Source organism: Humulus lupulus, chromosome 5 (genome assembly GCF_963169125.1).
Source record: "Humulus lupulus chromosome 5, drHumLupu1.1, whole genome shotgun sequence".
Classification (NCBI taxonomy): domain Eukaryota; kingdom Viridiplantae; phylum Streptophyta; class Magnoliopsida; order Rosales; family Cannabaceae; genus Humulus; species Humulus lupulus.
The window spans coordinates 11,194,172-11,209,500 of NC_084797.1; the positions used below are offsets into that span (position 1 = coordinate 11,194,172).

At 30.2% G+C, this 15,329-nt stretch overlaps 2 protein-coding genes across 2 annotated transcripts; one reads left to right on the forward strand and one right to left on the reverse strand.

The window, feature by feature from the left end:
- Positions 1-229: 229 nt before the first annotated feature.
- On the forward strand, positions 230-2,907 carry LOC133834435 (pentatricopeptide repeat-containing protein At2g29760, chloroplastic). Its single transcript, XM_062264044.1, has one exon. It carries the CDS (start codon positions 332-334, stop codon positions 2,552-2,554), a length of 2,223 nt encoding a protein of 740 aa, XP_062120028.1. The 5' UTR covers positions 230-331; the 3' UTR covers positions 2,555-2,907.
- Positions 2,908-7,732: 4,825 nt separating this feature from the next.
- Positions 7,733-11,656, reverse strand: LOC133778843 (uncharacterized). The gene is made up of 2 exons (XM_062218862.1): positions 10,435-11,656; positions 7,733-10,302 (listed from the first exon to the last, which is right to left on the reverse strand). Exons 1-2 carry the CDS (start codon positions 11,654-11,656, stop codon positions 7,733-7,735), a joined length of 3,792 nt encoding a protein of 1,263 aa, XP_062074846.1.
- Between the last annotated feature and the right edge of the window lie 3,673 nt (positions 11,657-15,329).

The following is a 15,329-nucleotide window of genomic DNA, read 5'->3' on the forward strand; positions in this document are numbered from 1 at the left end:
TCACAAGTAGATAGAATGAGATGATACTTACTCGTGATTTTTTTTTTCAAAAAATAGTCAAGAATGACAATTTCTTCAAGATGGGTTTTTGTAAAAAGGGTCCTCGGCGATGGAGGAGAAAAAGAGATAGAAAGAAATGTGTGAAGTTTAAATTAATTATTTTTAAATAAAAATAGTGTTTTTGAACAAAAATATGGTAGAGGGCACATAAGTGGGATGATCTTTATTTTGGCATTATAAAAAAATTAACTATGTTGTTATGCATAAAGCCTAAAATTTCCGTTTTGCTTTTAAATCCCCTTCAATTCCAAGACTCCTAACCCCTGAACCCATGGCTGCTTTAAGCTTCCCAGTTATCACTGCTCCACATAACCCAAGACCAGCCTCCTCAACCTCAACTGTCAATAACGACCATCTTTCTTCAAACCACCAACTGCTTCCACTCATAGACCAATGCACCCATATAAAGCAGCTCAAGCAAATCCACGCCCAAATGCTCCGTACAGGTCTCTTCTACGACTCCTACTCGGCCAGCAGACTCATCACGGCATCTGCTTTGTCCTCCTTCTCGAGTCTCGACTATGCCCACCAAGTGTTCGACCAAATTCCTCAACCGAATCTCTATACTTGGAATACTCTCATTCGCGCTTATGCCTCCAGCTCTGACCCTCGACGAAGTTTTCTAGTGTTTTTGCAGATGCTTGAGCAGTGTAGTGAATCACCCAATAAATTTACTTACCCATTTGTTGTGAAGGCTGCTTCGGAGATGAAGGCTTATCTGGTTGGAAGAGGTTTCCATGGAATGGCAATCAAGTCCTCTCTGGGCTCAGATGTGTTTATTCTTAATTCCCTTGTGCACTTTTATGGGTCGTGTGGTGATTTGGATATGGCTTATCAGGTCTTTCGCAATATTCCTAGGAAGGATGTTGTTTCGTGGAATTCTATAATTACAGCCTCTGTACAGGGGAATTGTCCGGAGGAGGCATTTGCTTTGTTTAGGGAAATGGAGATGGAGAACATAAAGCCGAATGATGTAACAATGGTGAGCATTTTGTCTGCTTGTGGAAAGAAAATGGATATTGAGTTTGGGAGGTGGCTCTGTTCTTATATTGAAAGAAACGGGATCACAGCGAACTTGACTCTTAACAACGCAATGCTTGATATGTATGTGAAATGTGGGTGTGTTCAAGATGCTAAGTTGTTGTTTGAGAAGATGCTAGAGAAGGATGTTGTGTCATGGACAACTATGCTTGATGGCTACGCTCGTTTGGGGAAATATGACGAGGCTCAACATATCTTTGACAAGATGCCTAAACAGGATATTGCTGCCTGGAATGCCCTCATTTCGTCTTATGAGCAAAATGGTAAACCCAAAGAAGCTTTGGCTGTTTTCCATCAGTTGCAACTTAGCAAGAGTGTAAAACCTGATCAAATCACTTTGGTCAGTACTCTATCAGCGTGTTCCCAGTTAGGAGCTGTTGATCCTGGCAGGTGGATTCATGTCTACATAAGAAGGCAGGGGTTTAAGTTAAACTGTCATCTTACGACCTCGCTCATTGACATGTATGCTAAGTGTGGTGACCTAGAGAAGGCACTAGAGGTATTTAATTCAGTGGAGATGAAAGATGTATATGTTTGGAGTGCCATGATTGCAGGTTTAGCAATGCATGGACGTGGAAAAACTGCTATAGATTTGTTCTCACAAATGCTAAAAGCTAAGGTGAAGCCTAATTCTGTAACTTTTACCAACATATTATGTGCCTGCAGCCATACAGGACTTGTGGAAGAGGGAAAAGATTTGTTCTGTAAAATGGAGCCAGTTTATGGTGTTGTACCTGGAGTGAAGCACTATTCTTGTATGGTTGACATGCTTGGTCGTTCAGGCAGTCTGAAAGAAGCTGTCGAGTTCATACAGAAAATGCCAATAGCTCCTAATGCTTCAATATGGGGGGCTCTTCTTGGAGCTTGTAAACTTCATGGAAATGTTGAATATGCTGAATATGCTTGTAGCCAGTTGCTTGAGTTGGATCCCAGAAACCATGGAGCCTATGTTCTTTTATCTAATATATATGCCAAAAGGAATAAATGGGATCAAGTTTCAAGGTTAAGGAAGCTAATGAGAGATTCTGGAATAAAGAAAGAACCAGGCTGTAGCTCAATCGAGGTCAATGGCATTGTACACGAGTTTTTAGTTGGTGATAATTCCCACCCTCAATGTAGAGATATCTACACAAAGTTGGATGAGATTGTAGCGAGGTTGAAATCTGCTGGTTACGTGTCGAACAAGTCCCACCTACTACAGTTTGTTGAAGAAGATGATATGAAGGAGCAAGCTCTCAACCTTCACAGCGAGAAGTTGGCGATCGCCTTTGGACTTATCAGTACAGCGCCATCTCAACCCATTCGAGTGGTGAAAAATCTTCGTGTTTGTGGGGACTGCCACTCGGTAGCTAAGCTTATATCAGAGATTTATGGCCGGGAAATACTGCTGAGAGATAGGTATAGATTTCATCATTTTAAAGGAGGGCAGTGCTCTTGTATGGATTACTGGTGAAATGGATATTACTGGTTATGATAGTAGGCTTATTGTACGACCCACCTTAAATGTAGGCTCATTTTGTCAAGTACGAGATAATTTTGCATGCCAGGTAGTCACAAAATTGAAGATGAATAGTACGTATGGCTAAAGATGCTGAGGAGCTAATATTACTATCATCAACAGTGTCTCGCTCGCTAAATCGCATATTGAGAGACTTCATTTCCATTCAGCCTTCCCATGGAATTGTGTCCATAAGGTCCTCGCTCATGTTTCATTGTATTTGGATCTCTGAAATTTATACCTCAACATGGGATAAATGTTTTAATCATGGAAACTATTATATTTATAAACTAGCATGATTAGTTTCAGTCATAAGCAATTCAAAATGAAAGCATAAATTAGTGAAAATTGGACTGCATAAATTTGATTTTATACAAATATTTGTGTTTCTATAATTTTACTATACTAAATGTCACATTTATTAAAAAATAATTACTCTTGTAGGCTCAATCCTACTACTATTCTCTAACTTCATGATTGAGTTTTGAGATGTGAATTTTAATAGACTCTTAAGCTTTATAAAAAAAAATCAATTATTTTTATTAAACATATTGTGACGTTTCATATTTACTATAAGTGAAGTGATGCATTTGGTAAATACAATAATACTAATATCATCAAATTCAACTAATAAATAAAATTATTAATATACTTAATAGATTGATTGTATACAAATATTTGTGTTTCTATAATTTTACTATAATAAATGTCACATTTAGTAAAAACTAATTATTTTTATTAACTATATTGTCACGTTTCATATTTGCTATTAGATAAAGTGGCGCATTTGATAAATACAACTAATAAATAAAATTATTAATATACATAATAAATTGATGGTATATAATCTATGCAAAGCTCTATCATGTATGGTCAAGCTCTAATGACGTTAGTTGAACTCTATGATGGAATTATTATTAGTCTTTTGAAATCTCGAACTCTACTCTCGTCAGTCGAGCTTTATGATGAAATATTTATCAATCTTTGCAAAGTTCTATTATGTATGACCATGGACAGTTGTTGGACCAAAAACGGGTATGCTTTAATGGATGACATCCTTGTAGCAAAAGCAAGGCCCAAAAATCAGCTTGGGAATCGGGATAAGTTAAAAATTAGCTAGTTTAATGAATTCTTAACTAAAATTACTTTCTAAATATCTTTAGTTTAGTTCTGCCCATTTTTATTACAGACAATTCTAAAAATACCCTTGACCACATGGTTCTCTTCTAAAAACTGTATCTACAGATTATAAGAGTATAATAGGTATATTGATTAAAATAGTAAGTATTATACTAAAACTTTAAAATTATAGATAAAAAAGAAAGAATTTACCTAATAGTAGATACTAAATCTAATTTCTACGAAAGGATAATAACTTTTTTGCTTTTCTGCTTGTGTAAGGCTTAGTTATTTACATTTTTTTTCCCAACAAAATGACAAAGTTATTAATCATTGCATTGCAGCATTAATTATTCAGATAATCAATCCTTATGCGATTCCTATGATGATCAAGCCAAGCTGGCCTTGTGGGATTTCTATAACATATATGAGTAACTTGACTTGGTGGAATACAATCTGCACCAGGTGACTCAGTTAAACCAAGATTTGAAATTCTACTATACTATAGCAAGATTTGAATTTTACACGTGGTTTCTCTTTCCCAATCTTATGTTGTTTGTGGTCTGAAAAGATTTCATATTTTAGAGTTCTGTTATATCAAAAAGTTTGATCAACCAAAATAATAATAGACAAGTGCAAACAGAAATCATATCTGGTGGAATTGTGTAGAAGTTTGGACTATTGGTCAGTTGTCTTGAGAAAAGGTTACATTAGAAGATGAAATTCAAAAGAAAGAGGTGATACCAGAACATCATTTTGAAGAACCTCAGTTTAACTTACTAAAATAACATGTGTTCAAATTGACCCTGAAACATTTCAAACTTGAGTTAGGTACTTGAGTAACTGAATTAACTGACATACTCATATACTCAATTGCACTTAACCATTTATCTCGTAACCTCAACATTTCTGTATAAATGACTTGGGAGGTTCCTAATTTAGGGGATGTCATGAAAAATAGAGTCAATGATCACAGAACCACACAACAAATCTTTTCGAAAATCAACTGAATCATTCCGCACACGCAATACTTTACATTGACAAGTCTTTAGACATGGTGAGATCACTTTCCAAAACAACATACATATGATTAAGCACAATTTCTCACATGGAAAGTGTGAGGATACATTCAACAATACACAGTATAAGTTACTTCACTCATCACTAATTAATTTTGAGATAGAACCTCATGCTTCTTACCATGCACTTCATTCTACTTCCAGACCACCTTCCATTATTATAAGAAAAGAAAGGAAGTGAATGAATTAACTTCGTGGAAGGCTATTGTTGAGGAAAGATGAAGACTTTTTTTTTTTGTTGTTCTTTTCCAGAACTATATTTGAAAGAAATGATATATAATATATAGGGGAAGAAGAAACTAAGTAAAATAATAAATAAAAAAATAACACTTTTATATAGAACCAATTTTGTATATATAATGGACAAAACAAAAATGACTATATTGTACATGCCAAATTCATTTATATATATATTATTATTATAAGAAAATCAATGAAGTACCTTTGTGTGGAAGGCCGATGTTAGGAAAGAAGAAGACTTAATTTTTTTTTTTTTGTTCTTTTCCTTAGACAGAGTAAAACTATATTTGGAAGAAACTATATATAATATATAGGGGGCAGGCGGTGGAATAGTGAACATAAAAGGAAAAAGCAAAATAATAAATAAAAAAATAACACTTTTATATAGAACCAATTTTGTATATATAATGGAAATAGTGAACAAAAAAGATAAATTCAATATAATAAATAAAAGATTGACAATTTTAGATACAACTACATTTGTTTGTATATATAACGGACCAAAAAAAAGGATGAGCAGCAGATAAGAATGGGTGACTCACTAACAAAAAAAAAAGTTGACTCAAAAAATTATTCATGCATCTATATATATATACACACACTAGTGAATGGCTCGTTCCTTAAGCACAAGCAACCCGTTAACATTGTTACTCTTTCTCTAGTGTTTTGCTTCTTGTCAGAAGACTAAAAGTGATTTAAAAATAAATAAGTAAATAATTATATTTTTGTTTTGAATTTTTGTAAGTGAAAATTAAATTGACTGTGTTACTTATTGAATTTAAGATTTTTTTATCATTATTATTATTATTATTATTATTATTATTATGTCACTCCTTTGATTTTATGATACACGTACAATAATATATATATACAGCAAAAGTTAATACACATACATAGTTTTAATAATATAAAAACAATTAAATTAAAAGAAAAAGAAAACAATAACAGATAAATAAAATGAATGATCGCATTTGACTTAAAAAAATAATCATAAAATACTATTTCTTTTTTATTATTTTGAAAATAATTCTATAAAGTTGTAATATATTTGTTTATAATTAATATGAAACCAATATTTTTTTTACAAATAGTATGATTTTATTTAAAATAATCCTAAATAAAATTACGTTTGATGGATATCTTTTTATAATTTTGCTAGATATTGTAATATGATATTTTTAAAAATATAAAATAGTAAATAATTAAATAACATATATCATTTCATAATGTTAATTTTTTTAAAAAAATTATGACATATAGAGTACAAATTTGATTTATTAAATTTAAAAAGAAAATATTATAAAAAAATAATATGATATTTTTTTTAATATATAATATGATATTAACTAATATATATCATATTATAATGTTAATATTTATTTAAATGATGAAAAGAGAACCCATTTTAATTACTTAATTTAAAAAAAATACTATTAAAAAATAAATCTCAATACAAAATAATAGAAGAAAGGGAATAAAAATAATAATAAAAAATAGAAATATTCGAATAAATTTTACTGAGTAATTAATTTAAGAAAAAACAAAAGTATACAATGATAGTATAAAAAATTTACATGATGGATGATGGTTCTTTAAAAGGAAAAAAAACTTAGACAAAACAAAAAAAGGTAACAAAAAATATAACAAGTAAATAATATTAATAATAAAATATAAGTGTCAAATTTTTATTTATTTAGTAAAAGATAAAATAATGTAATATATAGTGTCGACACGTCTGATAATTTTAGGATTAAAGAAATATAAAAAAAATTGAAAGGAAAAAACAAAATAATAAAAAAATAAAAAATAAAAAAGAAAGATGACCGTATATGTGATTCACACACCAGCATAGAATGACTCGAGCAACAAGCCTATCAATACATGTAACTTTCCCATGCATTAAACCACGTGGCCTTCGTATATATTAATACTAGGAAACGATACCGCGCTTGCGCGGTCTTGATAATAACTCAATGTTACATATATATTAATATTTTTTATATATTAAAATATATGATGTTATTTTTTATGCATTAGAAACAAAAATAAGAAAAGAATAAAATTGAAAGTACTCAAAGATACGCAACGTGAAAAAAAAAATATAATCATTTATTAAGGATACAATTGAGCTATATAAAATTTTAAAAAATGAGTATTATCTTGAACAAATAGAAGGATTGCAAAAGTTATACCTTATTAGGTAAAAATTCGAAGCAATGACATAAATGACATGACTACCACATTGCAGACTGGATATTTTATCTGATTCATTGATTTGTGAGCTGAATAAGTAAAACACATAATGAAAATTATTATTTTAGTATGAGGTTGCAATAATATGTTAATTAAATTTAAAATAAAATGTAAGGATGTGATACTTTGATTTTATGGGCTGATTATACTATATTTTGGAATACTTCATTGTACACGATATTTTTTATGAATGTTTTGTCTTCCACCTCATCGTCAGCATTTATTATGGTCAATCCTTCTCTTGTTGTAACTCGAGAGATAGCAACATATAATTGACCATGAGTGAATACTTGCTTAGGGAGATACAAGCCGACATGTTTAAGAGATTGTCCTTGGCTTTTATTGATTGTCATCGCAAAACATGGGGCCAAAGGAAGTTGTCGTCTATTGAGCTTGAATGGCCACCTTGATTCATTGGGAGACATGATAATTCTTGGAATCGTTACGTTTTAACCAATATTTGTCCAGAAATGATGTCACCTCTAATTGACCATTTACCAAGACGGGTGACTATCAACCTTGTGCCATTGCATAGACCTTCTGTTTGATTCAAATTTCTAAGTAGCATTACAGGAACACCTTCCTTAAGTCGTATGTCATGATTTGGGATGCCATTAAATTTCAAGCTATGCAAAAATTCAGGTGGATATAGAAGGTCTTCATCATTTGCGTTTACACTTGCTTTGCATATATTGTCAGAGCTGAAATAGGTTCTCCCTTCTCCTTGTATCATATTCATAATCATCTCATTTAACTCATGAACCATTTCATTTTTTGGCGTTAATATAGCTCTTTCTTTCAAATATGCTGGATCATTGTACTTATGCAAAAGCGAAGGATAGATAGCTTCAACTATAGATTTCATTGGATCTTCAGATGGTTTTTTGCATATATCAGAAGGAATTTTAATTGATTGTCTATCAATGTCATCATATAATGTACCATCTCCAACCTGCAACAACCATTTGTCAAAAGAAGCGATTTTAGCAGCCTCAGAGCTACTAACACTTCCATTATAGAGCCTCATATTTTGGTTGAGCTGATATACTTTGAAAAATGACCACAAGTAGGATGAATTAAGAGAAGAATCAACAATGTCAGCTCTTGTTCCCTTTGGGACAACTGGCAATATTTGACGGAAATCGCCACCACATACCACTGTAAGTCCTCCAAAAGGTTTGGTAGCACTATTTTCATACCTTGTTTTTAAAATATCCCTTAAGGTTTTATCTAAAGCTTCAAAGCAGAACTTATTTGCCATAGGTGCCTCATCCCAAATGATCAAGGAGGTTTTCATAAGAAGAGCAGCTAATTGGGTGCCGTGTCGAATTTCGCAAGTTGACTCTGCTGTTACATCCAAGGGAATACGAAATCGTGAATGAGCTGTCCTACCATTAGGTAATAATAAAGCTGCTATACCTGAAGTTGCAACTGGTAAGACTATTTTTGATTGTGACCTGAGCTTTGCAATAATTGTATTCCATAGAAATGTTTTACCAGTACCGCCATGTCCATTGATAAAAAATAAATTGCCTTCTTCATTCTCCACAGAATGTATTATTGCTTCATAAGCTGACTTTTGGCAAGGATTTAAAGCAGCAAATGATTTTTCATGCAATATTTTTAATTGATCTTGGTCATATTCAAGCTCTTCATTGACCAATCTATTACCCGAGTTTCTTATTAAAGAAGAATTAGGCAGGGGCATTCCATCTATGTCTTTCAGACTTTTTCCCATCTTCAGCATTATACCTTCAATTTCGAACAATGTGTATGCTTCCACCTGTTGTTCTGTTAGTTGAAGGTCCTTCGTTCCAAATCTCTTCCTTTGTAATGAAACCATGTCTTCTGACAATGTAGTATAATTAGATTTCCAAAGTTGTGATGCATCGGAAACCTGACAATGAATGAGTATCATGACAAAAAGATGTCTTAATTCATTTCCGGTTGCCCAAATTGAAGCTTCAGTCAAGCAATCAATCCACTCTTTATCATCATCTAATAATCCCAAAGCATAGCATGCAGCTTTAAAAGTAGGATAGGTCACTCCATTTACTGTTCTAATACTTTCAAACGAAGTACTTCCTTTGACAAAGTTGAGCATCATTCTCATATAGAAGCGTTCTACAGTTGAAGGATGTGCAAAGTAAATTCTTCCAATTGCTATGCCGCTTTTTCTCCTTGTCCATGTTTTGTCTTTTGAATTCCAAACCCAACATGTAGTAAAATCAGAATAAGTTAGTTCACACGCATCCTCATAATTCTTGTTTGTCTCTAACCATTCAGTGAACTTTGTTTTTTCTATTCCGGGTATGCAAAGCACATTTTCGGTGCAATTGTTCTCTTCAAATATTATTGTATGCTCTCCAGGCAAATGGAATGGTAATCTTTCGACAGCTGGTTGTCTGTAATGTATGTCAAACTGGAAGATTCTCCAGCAAGCTTCAGTTGATGATATGTATCTACAGTCAAGATATGTTTTGATCTCATCTATTTGTTCAGCAGTGTCAATAGATTCTATTGTTGCTGTTGTTCTATCAGACCCTTTATGAACGTACTTAAATAGATATTTGACTGACCTTGAGTAATTGCAAATCTCAACATTAATATGTGCATCAAATTTGACAATCAAATTCCTATTATAAGGGACCACATAACGATTATCTAAGAAGACATTTTTCTTTTCAACACGGATACCTGTATTTTTTCTTTTGTAAACCGGAAAGCCATCTGTGTCAACAATCGTTTGGTCTGTGAATTTTTTAGGAAAATATTTTGTGCACTTGCCTTGCATCATACACGGAGAGTTAGGATTGAGCTTGCCACAGGGTCCATGAATCATAAATTTGCTGACTGCATTATAACCATCAGGATCGATATGTACGTCTGGGATTTCTGCACTTATTATTTCATCAATATGATTTGCTGATGGATTTTTCAATGTTTGGTGTAAGAAAAGAAGTATATGTGCATGGGGCAAGCCTCTTTTTTGGAACTCAATTGTGTAAAGACCTGCAAAAAATTCGAAGTGAAACTTAGTTTTGAAATATTGTGATACAAATTGTTAATGTATTACTTTTGCCCACATTTTTCATTAACAAATAAAATAAATTTGTTGTGGATATGAATACGAAGATGACTTACATGCAATTATTTTTCCAAATGGTTTTCCTTTTTTGAGATCCTGCATTAGTTGGAATAACTTTATCTCAAAAACTCTGCATATGATATCCACTCGATTGTCATCATCTTTTTGCCCAATCAAATGCAGCATATTATTTATTTCTAGCCACTTTGGGTTGCAAGTGAAAGTAAGAAACAAATCAGGATATCCTGCCCACTTACAAATGGCCATTGCATCTTGGTAATTGTGAACTCTATATCGTGGTCCCCCAGTGTGTGATGAAGGCAAAATAATTGATTTTCTGACTCTTGAACAATCGGAATCACCTCGATGAACAGCGTCCATTAAGCCGGAGTAAAGATCTGATCGGAGTTTTTTTTTATTATTTCGTATCCAACGGAATCTTTCTTCTTCAATTGCCATGTAAGAATCAACTATATATTGTTGTAGTAGTCTACCAGCTCGGAGAAGAGTGTGCCCCTCATTTAATCTTTGCTGCAACCTAAAACAATAATGTTGCCTCATTGTCAACTTTTGCCTCTTGAAAGAGGTCTTAGTTAAGTCTCTTAAGAGTATATCAATTCTATATCCATCTTCACCATAAGGGTGTATCAATGGATATGTCATAGACATGAAACTTGGATGCAAATCAGTGATTCTCTGAAGTTCGTTAGTTCGATGCTCTACAATAACGTCGCGTTGGTAGTTTGCTTCACTAAAATCACAAATTATTAAGCCTGCTACTTCAGATGCTGTTGGCATATTGTACTGATGACCATCTGTAGCCCTGCGACTTAAGAGTCTTAAACGAAACGTTGATTCAGGTTGTTCTTTGAATCTATCCCTTGCCATTCGAAAAGATTTGACCAAGCTATTATGTTGATCCAACATTTCAGATAATTCTTGGACAATTTCATGTTCTATTTCTGGCTTTCTCCCCTGACTTGATAATGTGTTGATTCTATTTCCAATCTCATTTTCAGTGTCATATATATATAGTTGAGCAAATTGTGGTTTTTTCCCAACATCTGGCAATAACGAACCAATGTGGTGATAATTTTGACCTCTCATCCGGAATACATAAGGACCTCTAGATTTGTTGATCGACGTATCAACTCGGCCTCCCATTGATGTGAAAGCAAACATGGAGTTATAAGCTCGTATATTTCTTCGAAACTTCAAGCCCTTTTGGCCAGAATCTGGTCCGAGGAGATATTTGAGTAAATGAGGTGTTTCTTTCATTAGTGGTATTTGCACACGTCCTTCCATACAACAAAAAGAGAATTTGGGTTGTGAAGCATTTTGGGTTTTTTTAGTTCGTTCCTCATACCATAAAATAGCACCACAATATTGGCACGTATATGTAGGGGGTTCGAAATTCCATGGTGTTGTGTAATGAGCTATTAAATGAAAAAAATATATATTGATAAAGATATAGTATGCAAATTTTTCAAGTGAATACGATAACAAAAATATAAAATTACCTTGTTTCCCCTCCAATTGTATGCTACGAAGTCCATGGATACTAACTTCTTTGTGTTGGTCTTTGTCGGTTGAATCATTTGCATCCTCGTTATTATAGTGACATATTCTTTTTACTTGTTCGTATTCAACTGTTTTTTTTTTTTTTTTTTTGTAGTTTCAAAAGCATAAATAATTAGTATTTTTTAAATATTAGAAGCATGAAGGATAAATAACAAACTTTTATCTCAAAGAGAATATACCTATTTGAAGACGACATTTTTCTTTATTTTTTTGCCTGTTTGGATTAATTTGTATTGATGTAGTATAATTGTCATCTATACTTCCATTTGGTTGGAGGAGAATCTGAACTGAAACATGTTAGAAACAAATATGTTTGTTAATTATTAATACAAATATCTATACATATAACATGATAATATTTTGTTTGATGTGTAAATAGAAATAAAATTTATAAAATGAAGAATGACATACCATTTGATTGAATCAATTCAATTTCACTTCTTAGCTTGTCCAACTTCATAGATTTTGTGAAAAAAACCACGACTTGTAGGATCAAAATGATTCGCTTACTTAAATCATGTTTAAATCTATTGTGGATAATAGTAATTTTTCTCTTGAATCTTGAATGTTTGCATATGTTCTTTCGAAGGATAGCTAATTCAGTTTTTTTAGTGTGACATTGAACACTCAATAAATATTTATGAAGTTGTAATCTTTGAATCCTTTCATGTCAAGCTATAGCTGTGAGTTGACGACATAAGTAAGAAAATTCTTCGGAGATATTCCTTGAACCACTAAACTCTTGGATGGTTGCAGTAATTAGCTCCATTTAGTCTGTACAATAATATGGAAGAATAAAGTATATTATGAAATATATGAAAATTGGAATGTAATTTGAAAGATTCAACAAAAAATATTTAAAAATAAAACTTATATTCAAAATTTTTATTAAAAAAATATTGTATATGTTCCATTTTATTTTTGTTTAATTCCTCCCTGAAATGTTTGTATTTTGTTGAGATAATTATTTATTATTCACCAATAATTTATTATGTATTATGTAGTAAAAGTGACGTAATTTTAATCGCCAATAATAATCATAGTTGTATTTTTTCTTTAGAAAGTAGCTTTTTTGTGCTTCAATACTACTGCACTTCCTTAATCACAAGTAACAATTTGTTTATGATTTCATTATTTTGGTTGTCATGACTTTATAATCATATAAAATAAGTAAATATAAAGGGCATGAGATATTTGTGAAGGATAAAAATTCTTATATAAGATATGTGGTAAAATTACATTAATTATTTTTCATATTTTAGTCCTAAATTTTTGTCATATATAAGATGTCTATTTGAAGTTTTGTATTAAATCTACATATGATTATTTATGGTTATTTATTTAAGTCAATATTGAGAGTATATATGTGTATATTTGAACCATTTTATTATATTAATAATACTTTGTGATATTTAAAAAATTAAGAGTTTCTTAAGAACACATGTTTAATAAATATGAGATTCTCATTTGTGAAATTTTTGCTTATTAGAACTATTATTTTATGTGGTTTTTGTTTGCAATTTTAATTTAGAATTTTCTTATATTTTCATACTAATGTGGCTTTTTTGTAAAATAAATTTGATTAGAAAAATAAGAAAAACTATATAAAAAATAATATATTGAAATTATCTAATGATAAAAAAAATAATATAAATATTGTAATTCATTACTTTTATTTTTTGAAATAACAACATCCCTATGATTTAATTTTTCTAAAAGATAATTTAGAAATTTATTGTAATAACTATTAATTTTAAAATAAATATATTCATATATTTCTAATAATCATCTTAAATAATATTTAACCATCCATATCTATATATAATCTATTTATAATGGATAAATGAGGATGTAAATACATACTCACTGACATTAATTTTTATGCAATTAGACCAATTTAGTTTTAAATAAATATACAATATATGTGGAATATATGTGGAATTGACTAAAAATAGTGATTGAGACACTCTTTGTATATACTGGAGTTTTTTTTTTTTTTTTTTGTGATTTTAAAGTTAAGAAAATTCTATCTTGCACAAGAAAGTTGATAGTAGTCAAAAAAAATTAAATGACTATTGTTGTACTTTTTTTTTGCTAAATACATATTGTCTAGTACAAATAATCTTTAAAAATATCATTGCACTTAACTTTCTATCAAAACCGGAGGATTAAATCTCTTGTAACTTTGAGCGAAAAAAAACTATGAATTTATGTTGTATATTCTATTTTGAGGAGTTATTTTAGAGGGTGGGTTTTGTAATTTGTTTGACGTGTGTCTCTTTTAGGGGGGTTGTCTTTTGTAAACATTGTTTATGAATGAAGAACTTACTAACTTACCAAAAAAAAATATTTGAACAAATTTATATTATATGGAATGTTATTAAAATTTATTATAAACATATATATATATATATATATATTATTAGTTAAAGCTTTATTATTATATATATTTGTTATGTTATTATTTTTATTATATACATATATGTTTACATATTATTATTATTATTATTTACATTTACATATACGTTATAATTAATATTATTATTACCGCTTAAAATTTTATGTGTATTTATTAAAATATATATTATATATATTTACATATTATTATTAGTAGTAGTATTTAAAGGTTTATATATGTTTATTTTGTTATTAGTATTGTTGTTATTATTATATGAAAAAATTTAAAAATGATTTCACAATTAAAGAAATAATTTTATTTATTAGAAATTTATTATATACCTAGACAATGACATGTATGTTATTATTATTATTATTATTATTATTATTATTATTATTATTAGTTGAAGCTTTATATATGTTTGTTAAGTAATTAAAAAATAGGAAAAATTCAAAAAATAAAAACCAATCTTTTTATAATGAGAAGGTCGGTCAAGAAAATTAAACAAAAAATAAAAAGATTTCTAATTTGTAATTATATCGAAAACGTGTTGTGTGTTAAGCTAATTTGACTTTTTTTTTTCTTAAGTTAAACTCAATCATCAAAAAACTCTTAAAAAATGTAATTCAAAAAATAAGCTAAGTTCTAAAAATTCAAAATAAAAATAAAAACATATCTCTAGATAATGAGGAGGTCAGCCAAGAAAAATTAACAAAAGATAAAAAGATTTTTAATTTGTAATTTTATCGAAAACGTGTCGTGACAAACTAATTTGACCTTTTATTTTTTAAGCTAAATTCAATTATCAAAAAACCATAAAAAAAGATTTTGAGATTTAATACATTTGAATATTTAATTACAATTTGGGTGATGCAATTGAATTTGTTAAAAATTATAAATCAATATAAAATAAAAAATAACTTATATACTTTTGAAATTATTATTAATATTAATACTTGTATTATTACAATT

What these genes read in the sequence shown, in the direction of transcription:
- LOC133834435 (XM_062264044.1), top strand. Translation starts at nt 332, where the DNA reads ATGGCTGCTTTAAGCTTCCCAGTTATCACTGCTCCACATAACCCAAGA.
- LOC133778843 (XM_062218862.1), bottom strand. Translation starts at nt 11,656, where the DNA reads ATGAAAGAAACACCTCATTTACTCAAATATCTCCTCGGACCAGATTCT. An exon ending in ATTTGGAAAAATAATTGCAT is followed by an intron (nt 10,303 to 10,434) that starts GTAAGTCATCTT and finishes AATTTTTTGCAG; the next exon opens with GTCTTTACACAATTGAGTTC.